This window comes from Dermochelys coriacea, chromosome 5 (assembly GCF_009764565.3).
Source record: "Dermochelys coriacea isolate rDerCor1 chromosome 5, rDerCor1.pri.v4, whole genome shotgun sequence".
NCBI classification, from domain to species: domain Eukaryota; kingdom Metazoa; phylum Chordata; order Testudines; family Dermochelyidae; genus Dermochelys; species Dermochelys coriacea.
The window spans coordinates 13,840,314-13,859,698 of NC_050072.1; the positions used below are offsets into that span (position 1 = coordinate 13,840,314).

Genomic DNA, 19,385 nt, shown 5'->3' on the forward strand with positions numbered 1-19,385 from the left:
TTCAAATTTATTTACAAATGTTCACTAAAAAACAAAAAAATTTTTCTCCTAAATAAACTCCGCTTCTGTAACATCCTGCAACTGAAGATCACCAAACTCATTCACATGCTGTTTTGCAGATTTATCCTTGTATAAAAACATTATTTTATCTTGAGTCAATGACAGAAGAAGAGATGATAAATTAAAAATAAACTGTTCTAAAACAATAATATAATTACCAGGTTTTTCCAGTCTTCTTTTCTTCCCCAGTTTAAAAAGAAGCTAAAAGAGTTTGGGTCACATGCTAGCAAATGGGAAAAAGCTAAACAGAAGTTTGGCTTCTCTAAAAAGGTGCACAAGAATCAGTCTCCTTGAATTCAAACTTAATAAATAACAATGGGCCTGATCCTGCAGTCTTAGTCCAGGCAAGATCTATACTGAATTAGGAATTTTGCCTGAGTAAGGACTGCAGTGTTTCACTTTGAATAAGAGAGTATTTACCAAAAAACCAACTCAGATGTAACATAACTGAGTCTGAAGTTTGTTGCTGTTGTGTGGGTTTTGTTTTTGTTTTTTTTTTTTTAAACTAAACTGCACTTGAAAAAAAAGGGTGCAGTATTTTCCTCCAATATTATCCAAAATCGTTTAGAATACAAACACTGCTACAGATAACCACTGAAGACATACTACTTACTACACATACGTTTAGCAAATACTTTAAGAGGTCCTTGACAAAACAATGACAAATACTAGTGAGCACTTCACTTGCTAATCTAAATTTTAAACACTCAGTTACTCATTTTCCTTGCCTTAGGTACATACAGTTTAGATTTTGCATAGCTATTGCACATATGTTCAAAACACTTTGTTCGCCATTAGCTTAAATGTCATTGGTTTGAGAAAATATATACCATGGGTGAAATCCGTGCTCTGTCGAAGACAGGAAGAGTTTGTCATGGCCAGGATTTCACCCTCCTCTATGCACCAAAAAATAAAAAATATCTGTTCCCGAAATTGTAACATCTTAATAGTCAAATTAAGTGTCTTTCTAATAATACTATGTTAATAACTATGAAACCGAAAACTCTACAACTTATTTTTTAAATAAAAATAAACCTAAGTGTACTGAAAGGAAATTCATCCCTGAGTGACAAGACATTTGTTAAAAGGGTGCAGTTTTGTAATCATTACAATATGTTACAACACTGTAACAGTTGGCGCTATTAACCATCCGCAGTAAAACTTTTTGCAGTCCAATGTATTTACAGCACTGTTGTACTGATCACGTTATCTTGTGTAATGAAACTGCAAGTGAACATTAAGAAATAAGATAAATAGAAATTGTGTCTTTATTATTTTAAATTGAATGTCAAGTTTGACAGCTAAGCCATTTTCAATCCAATAAACTCATAGTGGTGGGGGTGGCCTCTCCACTTCAGATGTCCAAAAACTCATTTTCAACAGATGGTCTTCAACCAAATAGCAAGAGCAACACAATTGTAATCGAGTTCACGGCTATTAATGGCACTGTGAAAAAAAGAAAAAAAAATTATGGACATTCTCTTTTTACGCTGGACAGGCACAGAATGGCAAATAATCGGAGAGCCTGGAAAATACCCATTAAACAGTTACTGCTTTTTTCAAATTTAATATGGTTATGCAAACAGAGTTTGTGAAATGTTCTGGGGTCAACAAGCCAAGATACAAAGAACAAAATAGGAAGCAGAATTACAAGCTGTTTTTAACGTATGCTATCTAACAGGCATCAGATGACAGCCTCTAGCTACTAACAACATGGATTGGACATGTATCAGTAAACTAGAAGTGAAGGAGCCCTGTATTTTCATTGAACAGTCTCCTGAACCATCCAGACCCCACTTACATTTAAGACTGCTAGGAATTATTGTGATTTCAGTCACCACTCACACTTCGTATGCGAATCAACTGAATTATGACGCTTTAAGTAAGAATTGAGAGTCAGATCAGGGATGAATTGCTAATTCTCACTGCTACTATTTTGGAATATCAAGATTCCTGTGTGACCATGCAGAACACAATCTCGGTGGATGCTGGCCTACAAAATGTTTCCAGGTCTTTTGAGGTCTAGTGATATAGGTTATTTTCTATCTGGAGGAGTAAGTATCTCCTTACTAGCCCAGAATTCTACAAAGGCCCTCTTTCTAGGAACTAGCTGATGTCATCCTGTTGCCAAATATGTTGTTTAGGCAAAACTCATGACACTAACAGCCAGGCAGCTTGTTTTCTTGATGACTGAAAAGTTTAAATCAGTCACAGCTCTTTTTGTTGCCTATTGATCCCCTGACTCCCAAAGCCCCATTTCAAAAGCAGATCTGAGGAAGTTGAGAAGAGAATTGGAGAGAGGGGAAGAGGAGGAGGAAATGAAGAGTCCAACTCATGGTGGGATCAGCTCTTGCAGTCGGTGAGTAATTGGGGCTCCTCCGACCACACCCTTTTTTAAGGTTTAATTTTATACAGGGATGGAGATACAATAATTCCAGCTATCACAATGAAGGCTGGTTGAATGGTCACAGTTTATGAAGCATGGAAGGTAAAAAAAATTACATAAGCTCTCCTTTCCCTGAGGCAGTTGCACAGCTTTCCATCACAGAGCTGTACGATTTTTTGTGTTTTGGGGTACAGGAAAGGGGGGGAAATTGCTTTTATGATAGGCTGAGCACACGTATGGATAGGATGGCCTGCTGCAGAGCCAACAATACAAGCCTGGGTGGCTTGGAAGGCAGTGGATATTTTCTGCTCTATTAAGCCTTTGGTGCCGCACATGGCCATTAATCATGCGACCTGAACCTTCACTCTTCAGAGTCAATCAGAAGGATAATCCATGCATTTTTCATCAAGCAGCTTAGGGAGAGGATCGGAGAGAACCGATTGAAAATAATGAGTAAAAACGATAGCCAAAGGGTGAGGTCTGATGGTAAATATGGAAAAAGGGTCAAACGAAGCCTGTATTAAGGAGGCAAAAGTCCTCATTCAGGTGCCTCGGCCTGGTTCATTAAAAACACACAGTAAGTACCTAGCTAAACTGTTCTTTTCATCTTACCCCTCATGACTGTTCGCACAGATCGAATAAGGTTCATTAGCTGTGCTTTAATTCCTGGTTCTTCTCCGAATCCGCCAATCCCTTGCTCTGTTCCCCAGCCAACTGTGTAACACAAAGATTGTTAAACCATATTGAAAAAAGTCACACACTTAGATCAATTTCTAAATTTGCTAATAATATATCTTGAAAAAAAGATTACTTTCAGCCACTAGTAAAGTCCTAACATCATGATGAAATCAGATTTCAGACCAGTAAGCCTTACTTTGGGACCAGGTAAATCAGTTGAAATAAGGAGTGAAAAGAGAATGATAAAACACCTAAATGAACATAATAGTAGAGGAAAAGTGTGCCTGTTTAACCTATGTCAATTCACAGAGTGTGTCAGAAGTGGATAAAGAAGAACTGATTGACCATGTATTTGGACTTCAAAAAAAACAAAAAAAAAAACAACCCTTTGACAAACCTCACAAGAGACTATTGAGGAAACTGAGTAATCATGGGGTGAGTGATTAAGTCCTATTAAGGACTCAACTGGCTAGGAGATGGAAAACAAAGAGGAGGAATATTTGTACCCCAAGGTGTTTTTTAATATATTTATTAATGAACTGGAGAAAAGAGTGAAGAGCAAGACAGCCAACTTTTCAGAGGACAAGGCTAAGTTAGTCAGGACTACAAATGTCCATGAGGGACTCAACAGAGTTAGACATATGCATAGCACAATGACAGATTAAATTAAGTGTTGACAAATGCAAGGCAGCGCCCATTGGAAGGAATAATTTTAACTGCTCTTATATATTGCTGGATTCTAAATGAACTAGCCACTCCGGAAAAAGTTCTGTGTCATTGAGGACAGCATAATAAAACCCCCTGCTCAACATGCAGTAGTATTTAAAAAACAAAGAAGGTGTTAGAACATATAAAGAATGCAACAGAAAAAAACAGTGAAACTATAATAATACTTGTGGCACCTTAGAGACTAACAAATTTATTAGAGCATAAGCTTTCGTGAGCTACAGCTCACTTCATCGGATGCATCCGATGAAGTGAGCTGTAGCTCACGAAAGCTTATGCTCTAATAAATTTGTTAGTCTCTAAGGTGCCACAAGTACTCCTTTTCTTTTTGCGAATACAGACTAACACGGCTGCTACTCTGAAACCTATAATAATACTATTATATAAATAAATGGTATACCCTGACCTGGAATCAGTCACTCGCAAAGAAAAAAGATACAGTTGAAACAGAGAGGGTTTAGAGACGTGACATATGACTGACATCGGAAATACTTCCATATGAACAAAGTTTGAAAAGAATGGGTCTCTTTAGAGGAGACAAATAAAAGGAGGCACCTCCGAAGTACATAAAACAATCAACTGCAAAAAGAAAGTAAACTGGTTGTTCAGATTTATCATTTCATGCAATACAAAAACAAGGGGTGACTGAATACAATTAACAGGCAACAAATTTAAAACTTATAAAAGGATTTAAAAATACACATCACGGCCTATGGAACCCATTGCCACAAGAAAACCTTAAGGTCAAGGTTTTAGCAAGAGTTATTCATTTATTTTTAAGGATTAAACAGCTATACAGATGAGAAGATCCACAGTTAAATTAGAAAAGACAGGACTTTTTTCTAACTAAGGAATCCCCTTATGCTTCAGGATCTAAACCAAACACTGATGGGGTTTGGAAGAAAATTTCCCTTTAGGGGCTGGTTATTACATAATTATCCACAAAAGGCTTCCTTTATAAAAAGAGTCACAAATCTGGTCTGTTCACTGTCACAGTCAGGATACTGGACTAGACAGACAACTGGTCTGATCCAGTCTGGAAATTGCTATGCCTGGATTCTTCTCTTTGAGCAAGAACCTACTCAGAATGCTTATTACCTGATCCCAGCACAGCACAAAGTGGCCCCAACCAATTGTGTCCCCCGCATGAAGCCACCAGCATACTTACCAACAATCCCAGTTTGATCCATCAAAGGGAAATGCTATACCCAACAAATTCCTGGAGTCTGTCTATTTTATGAGATGTATGGTAAAAGTTTGTCAAGGGTGTTCAGAGCTTGGGATGGATGCTCTTTTGTCTAGTACAATACAAATATAAGTTGCAATTTAGAGACTTGGGTTTTACAGAGAGGCAAAGGAGAGAACGAGGCAGAGAAATGGAGGAGAGATCTGGGAGCAAGACACTAGGAACAAAAATAAAAACGAACACAAAATTGCAAAAATAAATATAAAAGAAGAGAGACAAGAGGGAGGGAGAAAGAATCGACAAAAACAACAATGCTATCAAACACACAGTGTGCGCCAGGTGCATCTCCAACACACCAAGATTGGGAACTACTAACAGTGGATTTTTCCTAATGGATACATACTTTTATTATCCCAAATACATGATAAGAAACACATGCTTGGATACATGAACAGTTTGAAAGTACAAAGGCTACATTTCATATTATTTACAGAACCTGTAATGCTGCCAGATATTTACAAGGGATTGTGTCAATCCTACAAATCCCCTGAACTCCTACTGATTTCAATAGGAATTCCACCTATAGCAGGAATGGAGGCTCTGGCCTTTGGATTGAGCGAGAAATTGGAAGATCAAATAAACTAAGTTTATTGCACACAACATTCTAGCACCTCAGAAATCTCAGAATTTATCTAAGAGAAATATACCATTTAATTTCAAATCATTCCTGGAGTCGAACAAAACTACCTAGTTTGCTGTATACTTCAATATTACTGACCATTTAATAGAGGAAACCAACCCATAATCATACATGGCTAAAAGGCTCCTGTACACATTCCACTCTCCATCACTCAGACAAGAGCATGATGCGAGGCAATCACATGACCAAATGTAAAGTAGTAATATATCTGAAGTTGCTTAGATTCATGATGCCTCCCAGACCTTTCATATTACATCCCTTTAATATCTATAAAATGTATCATAATAGTTTTATGGTTGTGTGCCTTAATTTTGAATAATTTGAAGCTTTCACATTAAGAACATAAGAATGGCCATACTGGGTCAGACCAAAGGTCCATCCAGCCCAGTATCCTGTCTACCAACAGGGCCAATGCCAGGTGCCCCAGAGGAAGTGAACCTAACAGGTAATGATCAAGTGAGCTCTCTCCTGCCATCCATCTCCACCCTCTGACAAACAGAGGCTAGGGACACCATTCTTTACCCATCCTGGCTAATAGCCATTGATGCACTTAACCTCCATGAATTTATCTAGCTCTCTTTTAAACCCTGTTATAGTCCTAGCCTTCACAACCTCCTCAGGCAAGGAGTTCCACAGGTTGACTGTGCGCTATGTGAAGAAGAACTTCCTTTTATTTGTTTTAAACCTGCGGCTCATTAATTTCATTTGGTGGTTCCTAGTTCTTATATTATGGGAAGTAAATAATTTTTCCTTATTCACTTTCTCTACACCACTCATGATTTTATATCCCTCTATCATATACCCCCTTAGTCTCCTCTTTTCCAAGCTGAAAAGTCCTAGCCTCTTTAATTTCTCCTCATATGGGACCTGTTCAAAACCCCTAATCATTTTAGTTGCCCTTCTCTGAACCTTTTCTAATGCCAGTACATCTTTTTTGAGATGAGGAGACCATATCTGTACGCAGTACTCAAGATGTGGGCATACCATGGATTTATATAAGGGCAAGAAGATATTCTCCATCTTATTCTCTATCCCTTTTTTAATGATTCCTAACATCCCATTTGCTTTTTTGACTGCCGCTGCACACTGCGTGGATGTCTTCAGAGAACTATCCACGATGACTCCAAGATCTCTTTCCTGATTAGCTGTAGCTAAATTAGCCCCGATCATATTGTATGTATAGTTGGGGTTATTTTTTCCAATGTGCATTACTTTACATTTATCCACATTAAATTTCATTTGCCATTTTGTTGCCCAATCACTTAAGTTTTGTGAGATCTTTTTGAAGTTCTTCACAGTTTGCTTTGGTCTTAACTATCTTAAACAGTTTAGTATCGTCTGCAAACTTTGCCACCTCGCTATATACCCCTTTCTCAGATCATTTATGAATAAATTGAATAGGATTGGTCCTAGGACTGACCCTTGGGGAACACCACTAGTTACCCCTCTCCATTCTGAAAATTTACTATTTATTCCTACGATTGTTCCCTGTCTTTTAACCAGTTCTCAATCCATGAAAGGATCTTCCCTCTTATCCCATGACAACTTAATTTACTGTATTTAATTTAATTTAATGTAAGAGCCTTTGGTGTAGGGATCTTCTCAAAGGCTTTCTGGAAATCTAAGTACACTACGTCCACTGGATCGCCCTTGTCCACATTTGTTGACCCCTTCAAAGAACTCCAATAGATTAGTAAGATATGATTTCCCTTTACAGAAACCATGTTGACTTTTAAAAGCCCAACAATTTATGTTCTTCTATGTGTCTGACAATTTTATTATTTACTATTGTTTCAACTAATTTGCCCGGTACTGACATTAGACTTACCGGTCTGTAATTGCTGGGATCACCTCTAGAGCCCTTTTTAAATATTGGCGTTACATTAGCTATCTTCCAGTCACTGGGTACAGTAGCTGATTTAAAGGATAGGTTACAAACCATAGTTAATAGTTCCACTATTTCACATTTGAGTTCTTTCAGAACTCTTGGGTGAATGCCATCTGGTCCCAGTGACGTGTTACTCTTAAGTTTATCAATTAATTCCAAAACCTCCTCTGATGACACTTCAATCTGTGACACATTATAGGATGAACAAAATATTACCAATAAATATTTTGACAACAAAGGAGACTGAATATTGGGAGTGTAGGGCATAAAATCCCTTAACCGTAGACAGGAGGACTACAGTCTTGCTTTTCCATTTGTACTAGAGGTTTCCTTAGCATGATTTACAACTAGGGCTTATTTTTTAAAAACACTAGTTTATATGTAATTTAGCATTCAGTGTAGACAAGGTCTGCTATGTTTAAAATTGTATTAGCTGATCACAGGCATACCATCTGACAACTTTAAACCTAACAGGCCGTGTTTACACATGGCCCCATCTAGAGCGGGGCAACAGATCCTGTTAAAAACCTGTTATTCCTTCCCTAAAATCGACCATGACCAGTTAACATTTTTAAAGGTGTTAAACCTTGTCTACACTAATGATTCAGAGCATGGTAACAACTCTGACATCATAATCAAAAAGGCTGACAAAGGAGGTGCTGTCGTCATCATGAATAGGTCGGAGTATGAACAAGAGGCTACTAGGCAGCTCTCCAACACCACTTTCTACAAGCCATTACCCTCTGATCCCACTGAGAGTTACCAAAAGAAACTACAGCATTTGCTCAAGAAACTCCCTGAAAAAGCACAAGAACAAATCCGCACAGACACACCCCTGGAGCCCCGACCTGGGGTATTCTATCTGCTACCCAAGATCCATAAACCTGGACATCCTGGACGCCCCATCATCTCAGGCATTGGCACCCTGACAGCAGGATTGTCTGGCTATGTAGACTCCCTCCTCAGGCCCTTCGTTACCAGCACTTCCAGCTATCTTCGAGACACCACTGACTTCCTGAGGAAACTACAGTCCATTGGTGATCTTCCTAAAAACATCATCCTAGCCACTATGGATGTAGAAGCCTCTACACCGACATTCCACACAAAGATGGACTACAAGCCGTCAGGAACAGTATCCCCGATAATGTCACGGCTAACCTGGTGGCTGAACTTTGTGACTTTGTCCTGACCCATAACTATTTCACATTTGGGGACAATGTATACCTTCAAATCAGCGGCACTGCGATGGGTACCCGCATGGCCCCACAGTATGCCAACATTTTTATGGCTGACTTAGAACAACGCTTCCTCAGCTCTCGTCCCCTAATGCCCCTACTCTATTTGCGCTACATTGATGACATCTTCATCATCTGGACCCATGGAAAAGAAGCTCTTGAGGAATTCCACCATGATTTCAACGATTTCCATCCCACCATCAACCTCAGCCTGGACCAGTCCACACAAGAGATCCACTTCCTGGACACTACGGTGCTAATAAGCGATGGTCACATAAACACCACCCTATATCGGAAACCTACTGACCGCTATTCCTACCTACATGCCTCTAGCTTTCATCCAGATCATACCACTCGATCCATTGTCTACAGCCAAGCGCTACGATATAACCGCATTTGCTCCAACCCCTCAGACAGAGACAAACACCTACAAGATCTCTATCATGCATTCCTACAACTACAATACCCACCTGCTGAAGTGAAGAAACAGATTGACAGAGCCAGAAGAGTACCCAGAAGTCACCTACTACAGGACAGGCCCAACAAAGAAAAGAACAGAACGCCACTAGCCATCACCTTCAGCCCCCAACTAAAACCTCTCCAACGCATCATCAAGGATCTACAACCTATCCTGAAGGACGACCCATCACTCTCACAGATCTTGGGAGACAGACCAGTCCTTGCTTACAGACAGCCCCCCAATCTGAAGCAAATACTCACCAGCAACCACACACCACACAACAGAACCACTAATCCAGGAACCTATCCTTGCAACAAAGCCCGTTGCCAACTCTGTCCACATATCTATTCAGGGGATACCATCATAGGGCCTAATCACATCAGCCACACTATCAGAGGCTCGTTCACCTGCGCATCTACCAATGTGATCTATGCCATCATGTGCCAGCAATGCCCCTCTGCCATGTACATTGGCCAAACTGGACAGTCTCTACGTAAAAGAATGAATGGACACAAATCAGACGTCAAGAATTATAACATTCAAAAACCAGTTGGAGAACACTTCAATCTCTCTGGTCACTCGATTACAGACCTAAGAGTGGCTATCCTTCAACAAAAAAGCTTCAAAAACAGACTCCAACGAGAGACTGCTGAATTGGAATTAATTTGCAAACTGGATACAATTAACTTGGGCTTGAATAGAGACTGGGAATGGATGAGTCATTACACAAAGTAAAACTATTTCCCCATGGTATTTCTCCCTCCCACCCCACCCCCCACTGTTCCTCTGATATTCTTGTTAACTGCTGGAATTAGCCTACCTGCTTGTCACCATGAAAGGTTTTCCTCCTTCCCCCCCCCCCCCCGCTGTTGGTGATGGCTTATCTTAAGTGATCACTCTCCTTACAGTGTGTATGATAAACCCATTGTTTCATGTTCTCTCTGTGTGTGTATATAAATCTCTCCTCTGCTTTTTCCACCAAATGCATCCGATGAAGTGAGCTGTAGCTCACGAAAGCTTATGCTCTAATAAATTTGTTAGTCTCTAAGGTGCCACAAGTCCTCCTTTTCTTTTTGCGAATACAGACTAACACGGCTGCTACTCTGAAACCTGTTAATATGCTTTTAAATATGACCTATTTTCTTAGACTAGACACGTGCGGAGAGCTAGATCCAGTCTGACACAGCACTAGTTAACACACACTATAATGCATTATACATAAAGCTACGATTTTGTCATGGATATTTTTAGTAAAAGTCAGGGACAGGCCACAGGCAATAAATAAAAATTCGCGGAAGCCGTAACTTGCCCGTGCCTTTTACTAAAAACATCCCTGACAAAATGGGGATGGAGGAGGACCCAGCACCCTGCCCCAGTGGCGGGGAGCTGTGGCCCCCATCCCTGCCCAGTGGCTGAACAGCTGGAGGGAGATCCCCCGGAGTAGCTGCCAGGGTCCCCCCACCACTGCGGCTGGCAAGCTCCAGGGTCCCTCTGACGCCACTGCTGGCGGATGGGAGCTGGGGGGGGAATCCCCCACCCTCTGCAGGGGCCCCACCACCCGTGTCTCTCCAATATGCGGAGGCTGGCACCGGCAGAGCGGCGCCCCCCCCCCCGCCCGCCCGCCCGCCCGCGCTAACACACAGCGGCATTTCCCTGGCGGGCGGGCCGGGCCGACGCTGGCAGCAGGCCCCGGGGAAAGGGACCCGCCAGCTCCGGCGGGACCCGTCCGGCCGCCTCACCCCGCTTAAACCCCCGCCAGAGAAGGCCCGGCCGGTAGCTCCCCGCGGGTGGGCCCGGCCCGGCGCCGACGTTAGGGGCGGAAGGGCCCGGAGACGCCCCAGCGCCCGCGAGGGAGGGAATCATCCCAGGCCCGGGCGCAGTCCCCAGGGGCAACCCAAGGCAGCGGCCCCACGCCCCGGGGGGGTGTTTCTCCGCCAGCCGGGGGGCCCTCACCGTTGCGGAGGAAGCGCTCCTCGTGCAGCACGGCGATGGCGTTGACGACAAGCAGCGCGGCCTGCAGCAGCGAGTACAGGGTGAAGGCCATGGCCGCCGCCCGCCGCCGCCGCCGCCTCCCCGCGCGCTCAGCCCGCCGCCGGGGCGGGGCCGGGACGTGGCAGGGCTGGGCGGGGGCGGGCTGAGGGGAGGGAGCCGCGGGCCGTCTGGCGCGGGAGGAGCCCCCCCCCCCCCGCGCGCGCGCCTGAGGGGCAGGAGAAACCCCGCGTTGCTCTGAGGGGGGACAAGGCGAGCCTGGCTCCCTCATGGCAGGGAGGCAGCGATTTGCCGAGTCCGACTGTCGGGGCGGCTTTTCCCCGCCTCCCCCGTCGGTCGGTCCGTCTCCCTCCCCGCGCTGTGACCCCGGCGAAGCCCGTGGGGCGCCCTGGTGTAACCCATTGCAATGGGAATGCTCCGATACCCCGCCAGCCGCGTGCCTGCCCGCAGACCCCTCTTAGGCGGGACCGCCCCTGTGTCCCCGCAAATCCCATTCTTCCCCTGTTAAAAGCTCTCTTGCTAGGCTAACAAATTTATTGGAGCATAAGCTTTCGTGAGCTACAGCTCACTTCATCGGATGCTCTAATAAATTTGTTACTCTCCAAGGTGCCACAAGTCCTCCTGTTCTTTTTTGCTCAAATAAATGTTACTCTCCAAGGTGCCACAAGTCCTCCTGTTCTTTTTGCTCAAATAAATGTTACTCTCCAAGGTGCCACAAGTCCTCCTGTTCTTTTTGCTCAAATAAATGTTACTCTCCAAGGTGCCACAAGTCCTCCTTTTCTTTTTGCTCAAATAAATGTTACTCTCCAAGGTGCCACAAGTCCTCCTGTTCTTTTTTGCTCAAATAAATGTTACTCTCCAAGGTGCCACAAGTCCTCCTGTTCTTTTTTGCTCAAATAAATGTTACTCTCCAAGGTGCCACAAGTCCTCCTTTTCTTTTTTGCTCAAATAAATGTTACTCTCCAAGGTGCCACAAGTCCTCCTGTTCTTTTTTGCTCAAATAAATGTTACTCTCCAAGGTGCCACAAGTCCTCCTTTTCTTTTTGCTCAAATAAATGTTGCTCTCCAAGGTGCCACAAGTCCTCCTGTTCTTTTTTGCTCAAATAAATGTTACTCTCCAAGGTGCCACAAGTCCTCCTGTTCTTTTTTGCTCAAATAAATGTTACTCTCCAAGGTGCCACAAGTCCTCCTGTTCTTTTTTGCTCAAATAAATGTTACTCTCCAAGGTGCCACAAGTCCTCCTGTTCTTTTTTGCTCAAATAAATGTTACTCTCCAAGGTGCCACAAGTCCTCCTTTTCTTTTTGCTCAAATAAATGTTACTCTCCAAGGTGCCACAAGTCCTCCTGTTCTTTTTTGCTCAAATAAATGTTACTCTCCAAGGTGCCACAAGTCCTCCTGTTCTTTTTGCTCAAATAAATGTTACTCTCCAAGGTGCCACAAGTCCTCCTTTTCTTTTTGCTCAAATAAATGTTACTCTCCAAGGTGCCACAAGTCCTCCTGTTCTTTTTTGCTCAAATAAATGTTACTCTCCAAGGTGCCACAAGTCCTCCTGTTCTTTTTGGCTCAAATAAATGTTACTCTCCAAGGTGCCACAAGTCCTCCTGTTCTTTTTTGCTCAAATAAATGTTACTCTCCAAGGTGCCACAAGTCCTCCTGTTCTTTTTTGCTCAAATAAATGTTACTCTCCACGGTGCCACAAGTCCTCCTGTTCTTTTTTGCTCAAATAAATGTTACTCTCCAAGGTGCCACAAGTCCTCCTGTTCTTTTTTGCTCAAATAAATGTTACTCTCCAAGGTGCCACAAGTCCTCCTTTTCTTTTTGCTCAAATAAATGTTACTCTCCAAGGTGCCACAAGTCCTCCTTTTCTTTTTGCTCAAATAAATGTTGCTCTCCAAGGTGCCACAAGTCCTCCTGTTCTTTTTTTGCTCAAATAAATGTTACTCTCCAAGGTGCCACAAGTCCTCCTGTTCTTTTTTGCTCAAATAAATGTTACTCTCCAAGGTGCCACAAGTCCTCCTTTTCTTTTTGCTCAAATAAATGTTACTCTCCAAGGTGCCACAAGTCCTCCTGTTCTTTTTTGCTCAAATAAATGTTACTCTCCAAGGTGCCACAAGTCCTCCTTTTCTTTTTGCTCAAATAAATGTTACTCTCCAAGATGCCACAAGTCCTCCTGTTCTTTTTTGCTCAAATAAATGTTACTCTCCAAGGTGCCACAAGTCCTCCTGTTCTTTTTTGCTCAAATAAATGTTACTCTCCAAGGTGCCACAAGTCCTCCTTTTCTTTTTGCTCAATAAATGTTACTCTCCAAGGTGCCACAAGTCCTCCTGTTCTTTTTTGCTCAAATAAATGTTACTCTCCAAGGTGCCACAAGTCCTCCTGTTCTTTTTGCTCAAATAAATGTTACTCTCCAAGGTGCCACAAGTCCTCCTGTTCTTTTTTGCTCAAATAAATGTTACTCTCCAAGGTGCCACAAGTCCTCCTGTTCTTTTTTGCTCAAATAAATGTTACTCTCCAAGGTGCCACAAGTCCTCCTGTTCTTTTTTGCTCAAATAAATGTTACTCTCCAAGGTGCCACAAGTCCTCCTGTTCTTTTTTGCTCAAATAAATGTTACTCTCCAAGGTGCCACAAGTCCTCCTGTTCTTTTTTGCTCAAATAAATGTTACTCTCCAAGGTGCCACAAGTCCTCCTGTTCTTTTTTGCTCAAATAAATGTTACTCTCCAAGGTGCCACAAGTCCTCCTTTTCTTTTTGCTCAAATAAATGTTACTCTCCAAGGTGCCACAAGTCCTCCTTTTCTTTTTGCTCAAATAAATGTTGCTCTCCAAGGTGCCACAAGTCCTCCTGTTCTTTTTTGCTCAAATAAATGTTACTCTCCAAGGTGCCACAAGTCCTCCTGTTCTTTTTTGCTCAAATAAATGTTACTCTCCAAGGTGCCACAAGTCCTCCTTTTCTTTTTGCTCAAATAAATGTTACTCTCCAAGGTGCCACAAGTCCTCCTGTTCTTTTTTGCTCAAATAAATGTTACTCTCCAAGGTGCCACAAGTCCTCCTTTTCTTTTTGCTCAAATAAATGTTACTCTCCAAGATGCCACAAGTCCTCCTGTTCTTTTTTGCTCAAATAAATGTTACTCTCCAAGGTGCCACAAGTCCTCCTGTTCTTTTTTGCTCAAATAAATGTTACTCTCCAAGGTGCCACAAGTCCTCCTTTTCTTTTTGCTCAAATAAATGTTACTCTCCAAGGTGCCACAAGTCCTCCTGTTCTTTTTTGCTCAAATAAATGTTACTCTCCAAGGTGCCACAAGTCCTCCTGTTCTTTTTTGCTCAAATAAATGTTACTCTCCAAGGTGCCACAAGTCCTCCTTTTCTTTTTGCTCAAATAAATGTTACTCTCCAAGGTGCCACAAGTCCTCCTTTTCTTTTTGCTCAAATAAATGTTACTCTCCAAGGTGCCACAAGTCCTCCTTTTCTTTTTGCTCAAATAAATGTTACTCTCCAAGGTGCCACAAGTCCTCCTGTTCTTTTTTGCTCAAATAAATGTTACTCTCCAAGGTGCCACAAGTCCTCCTTTTCTTTTTGCTCAAATAAATGTTACTCTCCAAGATGCCACAAGTCCTCCTTTTCTTTTTTGCTCAAATAAATGTTACTCTCCAAGGTGCCACAAGTCCTCCTGTTCTTTTTTGCTCAAATAAATGTTACTCTCCAAGGTGCCACAAGTCCTCCTGTTCTTTTTTGCTCAAATAAATGTTACTCTCCAAGGTGCCACAAGTCCTCCTGTTCTTTTTTGCTCAAATAAATGTTACTCTCCAAGGTGCCACAAGTCCTCCTGTTCTTTTTGCGGATACAGACAAACACGGCAGCTCCTCTGAAACATGGTAGGCTAGTGTTTCAGTGGGATGAAAAGGTTTCAGAGTAGCCGCCGTGTTCGTCTGTATCCCCAAAAAGAAAAGGAGGACTTGTGGCACCTTGGAGAGTAACATTTATTTGAGCAAAAAGAAAAGGAGGACTTGTGGCACCTTGGAGAGTAACATTTATTTGAGCAAAAAGAAAAGGAGGACTTGTGGCACCTTGGAGAGTAACATTTATTTGAGCAAAAAGAAAAGGAGGACTTGTGGCACCTTGGAGAGTAACATTTATTTGAGCAAAAAGAAAAGGAGGACTTGTGGCACCTTGGAGAGTAACATTTATTTGAGCAAAAAGAAAAGGAGGACTTGTGGCACCTTGGAGAGTAACATTTATTTGAGCAAAAAGAAAAGGAGGACTTGTGGCACCTTAGAGACTAACAAATTTATTAGAGCATAAGCTTTCGTGAGCAACAGCTCACTTCGTAGCTCACGAAAGCTTACGCTCTAATACATTTGTTAGTCTCTAAGGTGCCACAAGTCCTCCTTTTCTTTTTTGCGGATACAGACTAACACGGCTGCTACTCTGAAACCAACCATTTATTTGAGCATAAGCTTTCCGTGATGCATCCGATGAAGTGCGCCGTAGCTCACGAAAGCTTACGCTCTAATAAATTTGTTAGTCTCTAAGGTGCCACAAGTCCTCCTTTTCTTTTTAGTGGGATGAAAAGGTGCAGCCCCCCTACTTTTCTCCCCCAGTGTCCATAGAAATTTTGATCAGGGTCGGTGACGGTCAATTTCACCGCAGACACAAACCCATGAAAAAATATTCCCATCCATAATAATCAAAATTTACAGCTTGGCAAAGTAAGAAAAATGCTGTATGAAAATGTGTGGGCATGCGATTTAAGGCTATTTACTTTGTATACTTTGATGTGCGATGGTGACAGTTTGTGTTTTAAGGTTTTAAAGCTTTAACGTTTTGAATCTCAACATCCACTATCATTAAATAATTATTTTCTGACACCCCCTGCCCCCCAATTGTCTGACATCCCTCCATAACTGTGAAAATTTAAATGGATAAACATTTTTAAAAAAACTTAAAACCTATAATTTTGCACAACTGGGAACATTTAAATTGATAAAATAAAAAGCTTAAAAATAAACATCAATATCTGTTGAAATTCTTTAAAAATCAAATTCTGCAAAGACTACATACAGATGTGCCATTTTTAGCTGTTATGCATGAGTCAGTAATTCTCATAATTTTACTATTAAAACACATGCTACATATATAGTATTCACATACACTGTAGGTAGATATATTTAACCAACATACCAACATTGTGCAATAGAATCATAGGACTTGAAGGACCTCGAGAGGTCATCTAGTTCAGTCTACTGCACGCACGGCAGGGCTAAGTATTATCTAGACCATCCCTGACAGGTGTTTGTCTAACCTGCTCTTAAAAATCTCAAATGTGCTAACAGAATGTTGGGAATCATTAGGAAAGGGATAGATAGTAGGACAGAAAATAATATATTGCTTCTATATAAATCCATAGTACACCCACATCTTGAATACTGTGTGCATTATTATCTGGTCGCCCCATCTCAAAAAAGGTATATCGGAACTGGGAAAGGAACAGAAAAGGGCAACAAAAATTATTAGGGGTATGGAACAGCTTCCATATGAGGACAGATTAGTAAGACTGGGACTTTCCAGCGTGGAAAAGAGACGACTAAGGGGGGATATGATAGAGATCTATATAATCATGACTGGTGTGGAGAAAGTAAATAAGGAAGTGTTATTTACTCCTTCTCATAACACAAGAACTAGGGGTCTCCAAAAGAAATTAATAGGCAGCAGGTTTAAAACAAACAAAGGGAAGTATTTCCACATACAACATACAGTCAACCTGTGGAACTCCTTGCCAGATGATGTAAAAGCCAAGACTATAACAGGATTAAAAAAAAAACTATGTAAATTCATGGAGCATAGGTCCATCAATGGCTATTAGCCGGGATGTGGGGGAGGGATGCAAAACCATACTCTGAAGCAGTGGTTCTCAATCTAGTTACCGTGGTGTGCCGCATATGCAGCTCTGTGGGCCACATCCACAAAATATATATACTACCTGTCTGGCCCTGAGGGTGTCACATGGGCTACAGGCGGTGAGTGTGTGCGTAGACGGTGAGTGGCATAAGCAGGGGGAGGCATTGTCTCCCCAAACAGCCAGGGGACCCCGCCCTCTGCCATGACACTCCCTGCGTGTGGCTGCAGCTCCCAGTAGTTCTCCCAGCTCCGAGTCCAGAGGCAGCCTCCCGCGCTGTGACCTGCGCTCCGGAGTTGGAAAGGCTGGGGCCGCACGCTGCCTGTCTTCCTGCCCCCCTCCGCCCCCTGGGCTGGGGAGGCTGGGACCACAAGCCGCACGCCGTCCGGGTGCTCCTTTGGGGCTGCGGGGCTAGCTGCAGGACTGGGCCTGTGGCCACGGTGGGGGGGACAGCTGTGGTGTGGGGGGGGGAAGCTGGGCTCCGGCAGGTCCTCGGGCTGAAGGGGCGGGGCCTCAGGTGGCAGGGGCAGGGCTGGGGGCTAGCTTCCCGCAGCCGGAGGTTCATGCGCTGCCCATGGTTGCGTGCTGATTGGGCTGCAGGCAGCCCATGGGCCACTGGTTGAGAACCACTGCTCTGAAGTGTCCCTAGCCTCTGTTTGCTAGATGCTGGGAATGGGCGACAGGGTGTGAATCACTTGGTGATTATCTGTTCTGTTCATTCCCTCTGAAGCACCTGGCATTGGCCTAGGGTTGCCAACTTTCTACTGGCACAAAACCGAACACCCTTGCCCCTCTCCCTGCCCCTCCCCATCCCTCTTCTGTGGCCCGGGCCCCACTCACCCCATCCCCTCCTCCCTCTATCACTCGCTCTCCCCATCCTCACTCACTTGCTCATTTTCATCAGGCTGGCTCAGGGGGTTGGGTTGCGGGAGGGGATGACGGCTCCATCGGGGAGGAGCAGGGATGAGGGATTTGGAGTGCAGAAGGGGGCTCCAGGCTGGGGCTGAGGGGTTTGGAGTGCAGGAGGGGAATCAGGGCTGGCACAGGGGGTTGGGGCGCAGGGCTGTGTGAGGGCTCTGGCTGGGGATGTAGATTCTGGGGTGGGGCTGGAGTTGAGGGATTTGGGGTGCAGGAGAGTGCTCTGGGCTGGAGGGGTTCAGAGGGCTGTAGGGCGGAACAGGGTGGGGCAGGGGGTTGGAGTGGGGGGGGTAGTGAGGGCTCTGGCTGGGGTGTGGGCTCTGGGGTGGGACTGGGGATGAGGGGTTTGGGGTGCAGGAGGATACTCCGGGCTGGGACTGTGGGATTCAGAGGGTAGGAGGGGGCTCTGGGCTGGGGAGGGGGTTGGGGCACGGCGGGGGGGGAGTGAAGGCTCTGGCTGAGGGTGCGGGCTCTGGGGTGGAGCTGGGAATGAGGGATTTGGGGTGCAGGAGGGTGCTCCAGGCTGGGCTCGAGGGGTTTGGAGGGAAGGAGGGCGATCAGGACAGGAGCTGAGGCCCAGGAGGGGGTCAGGGAAGCTCCCAGAAGCAGCGGCATGTCCCCTCTCCGGCTCCTATATGGAGGCACGGCCAGGTGGCTCTGCGCGCTGCCCTGTCCACAGGTTCCTGGCCAATGGCAGCTGTGGGGACAATGCTTGGGGTGGCGGCAGCATGCAGCGCCCCCAGACTGCCCCTAAGCGTTGGAGCTGAAGGAGGAACATGCCGTCTGTTTCCCGGGAGCCGCGCGACACAAAGGCTAGCAGGGAGCCTGCCAGCCCTGCTGCACAGCGCCACCAACTAGACAGTCAACAGCCCAGTCAGCGGTGCTGACCGGAGCCACCAGGAACCCTTTCCAACCAGGTGAAAACCGTAGCAGTCAAAAACTGGATGCCTGGTTACCCTATATTGGCCACTGTCGGAAGACAGGATACTGGGCTAGATAACCTTTGGTCTGACCCAGCATGGCCGTTCTTATGGGCAAGCTGGACACACAGCACTATGCTGACGAGGCCTTGTGTTCTAGAGACCTGGATAAAGGTAGCAGGGCTCAAAATCTGCACTGCTTTTACATCCTGTTGTAGCCAGTGGCAATTCTGGGTGTGCAAGAAATGCAAGAATGGGCCTTAGAGTGCATTTAAATTGGTTAGAGAAAGAATGCCTTAATTAGTGTTCATGTATTAATCAATTAATTGTAGTGAAGTCCTTTGAA

At 44.1% G+C, this 19,385-nt stretch overlaps 1 protein-coding gene across 1 annotated transcript; it reads right to left on the reverse strand.

Annotated features, from left to right (window-relative positions):
- Nucleotides 1–1,305: 1,305 nt before the first annotated feature.
- On the reverse strand, nt 1,306–11,438 carry IER3IP1 (immediate early response 3 interacting protein 1). The gene is made up of 3 exons (XM_038402357.2): nt 11,273–11,438; nt 3,059–3,160; nt 1,306–1,506 (listed from the first exon to the last, which is right to left on the reverse strand). Exons 1-3 carry the CDS (start codon nt 11,361–11,363, stop codon nt 1,451–1,453), a joined length of 249 nt encoding a protein of 82 aa, XP_038258285.1. The 5' UTR covers nt 11,364–11,438; the 3' UTR covers nt 1,306–1,450.
- Nucleotides 11,439–19,385: the final 7,947 nt, after the last annotated feature.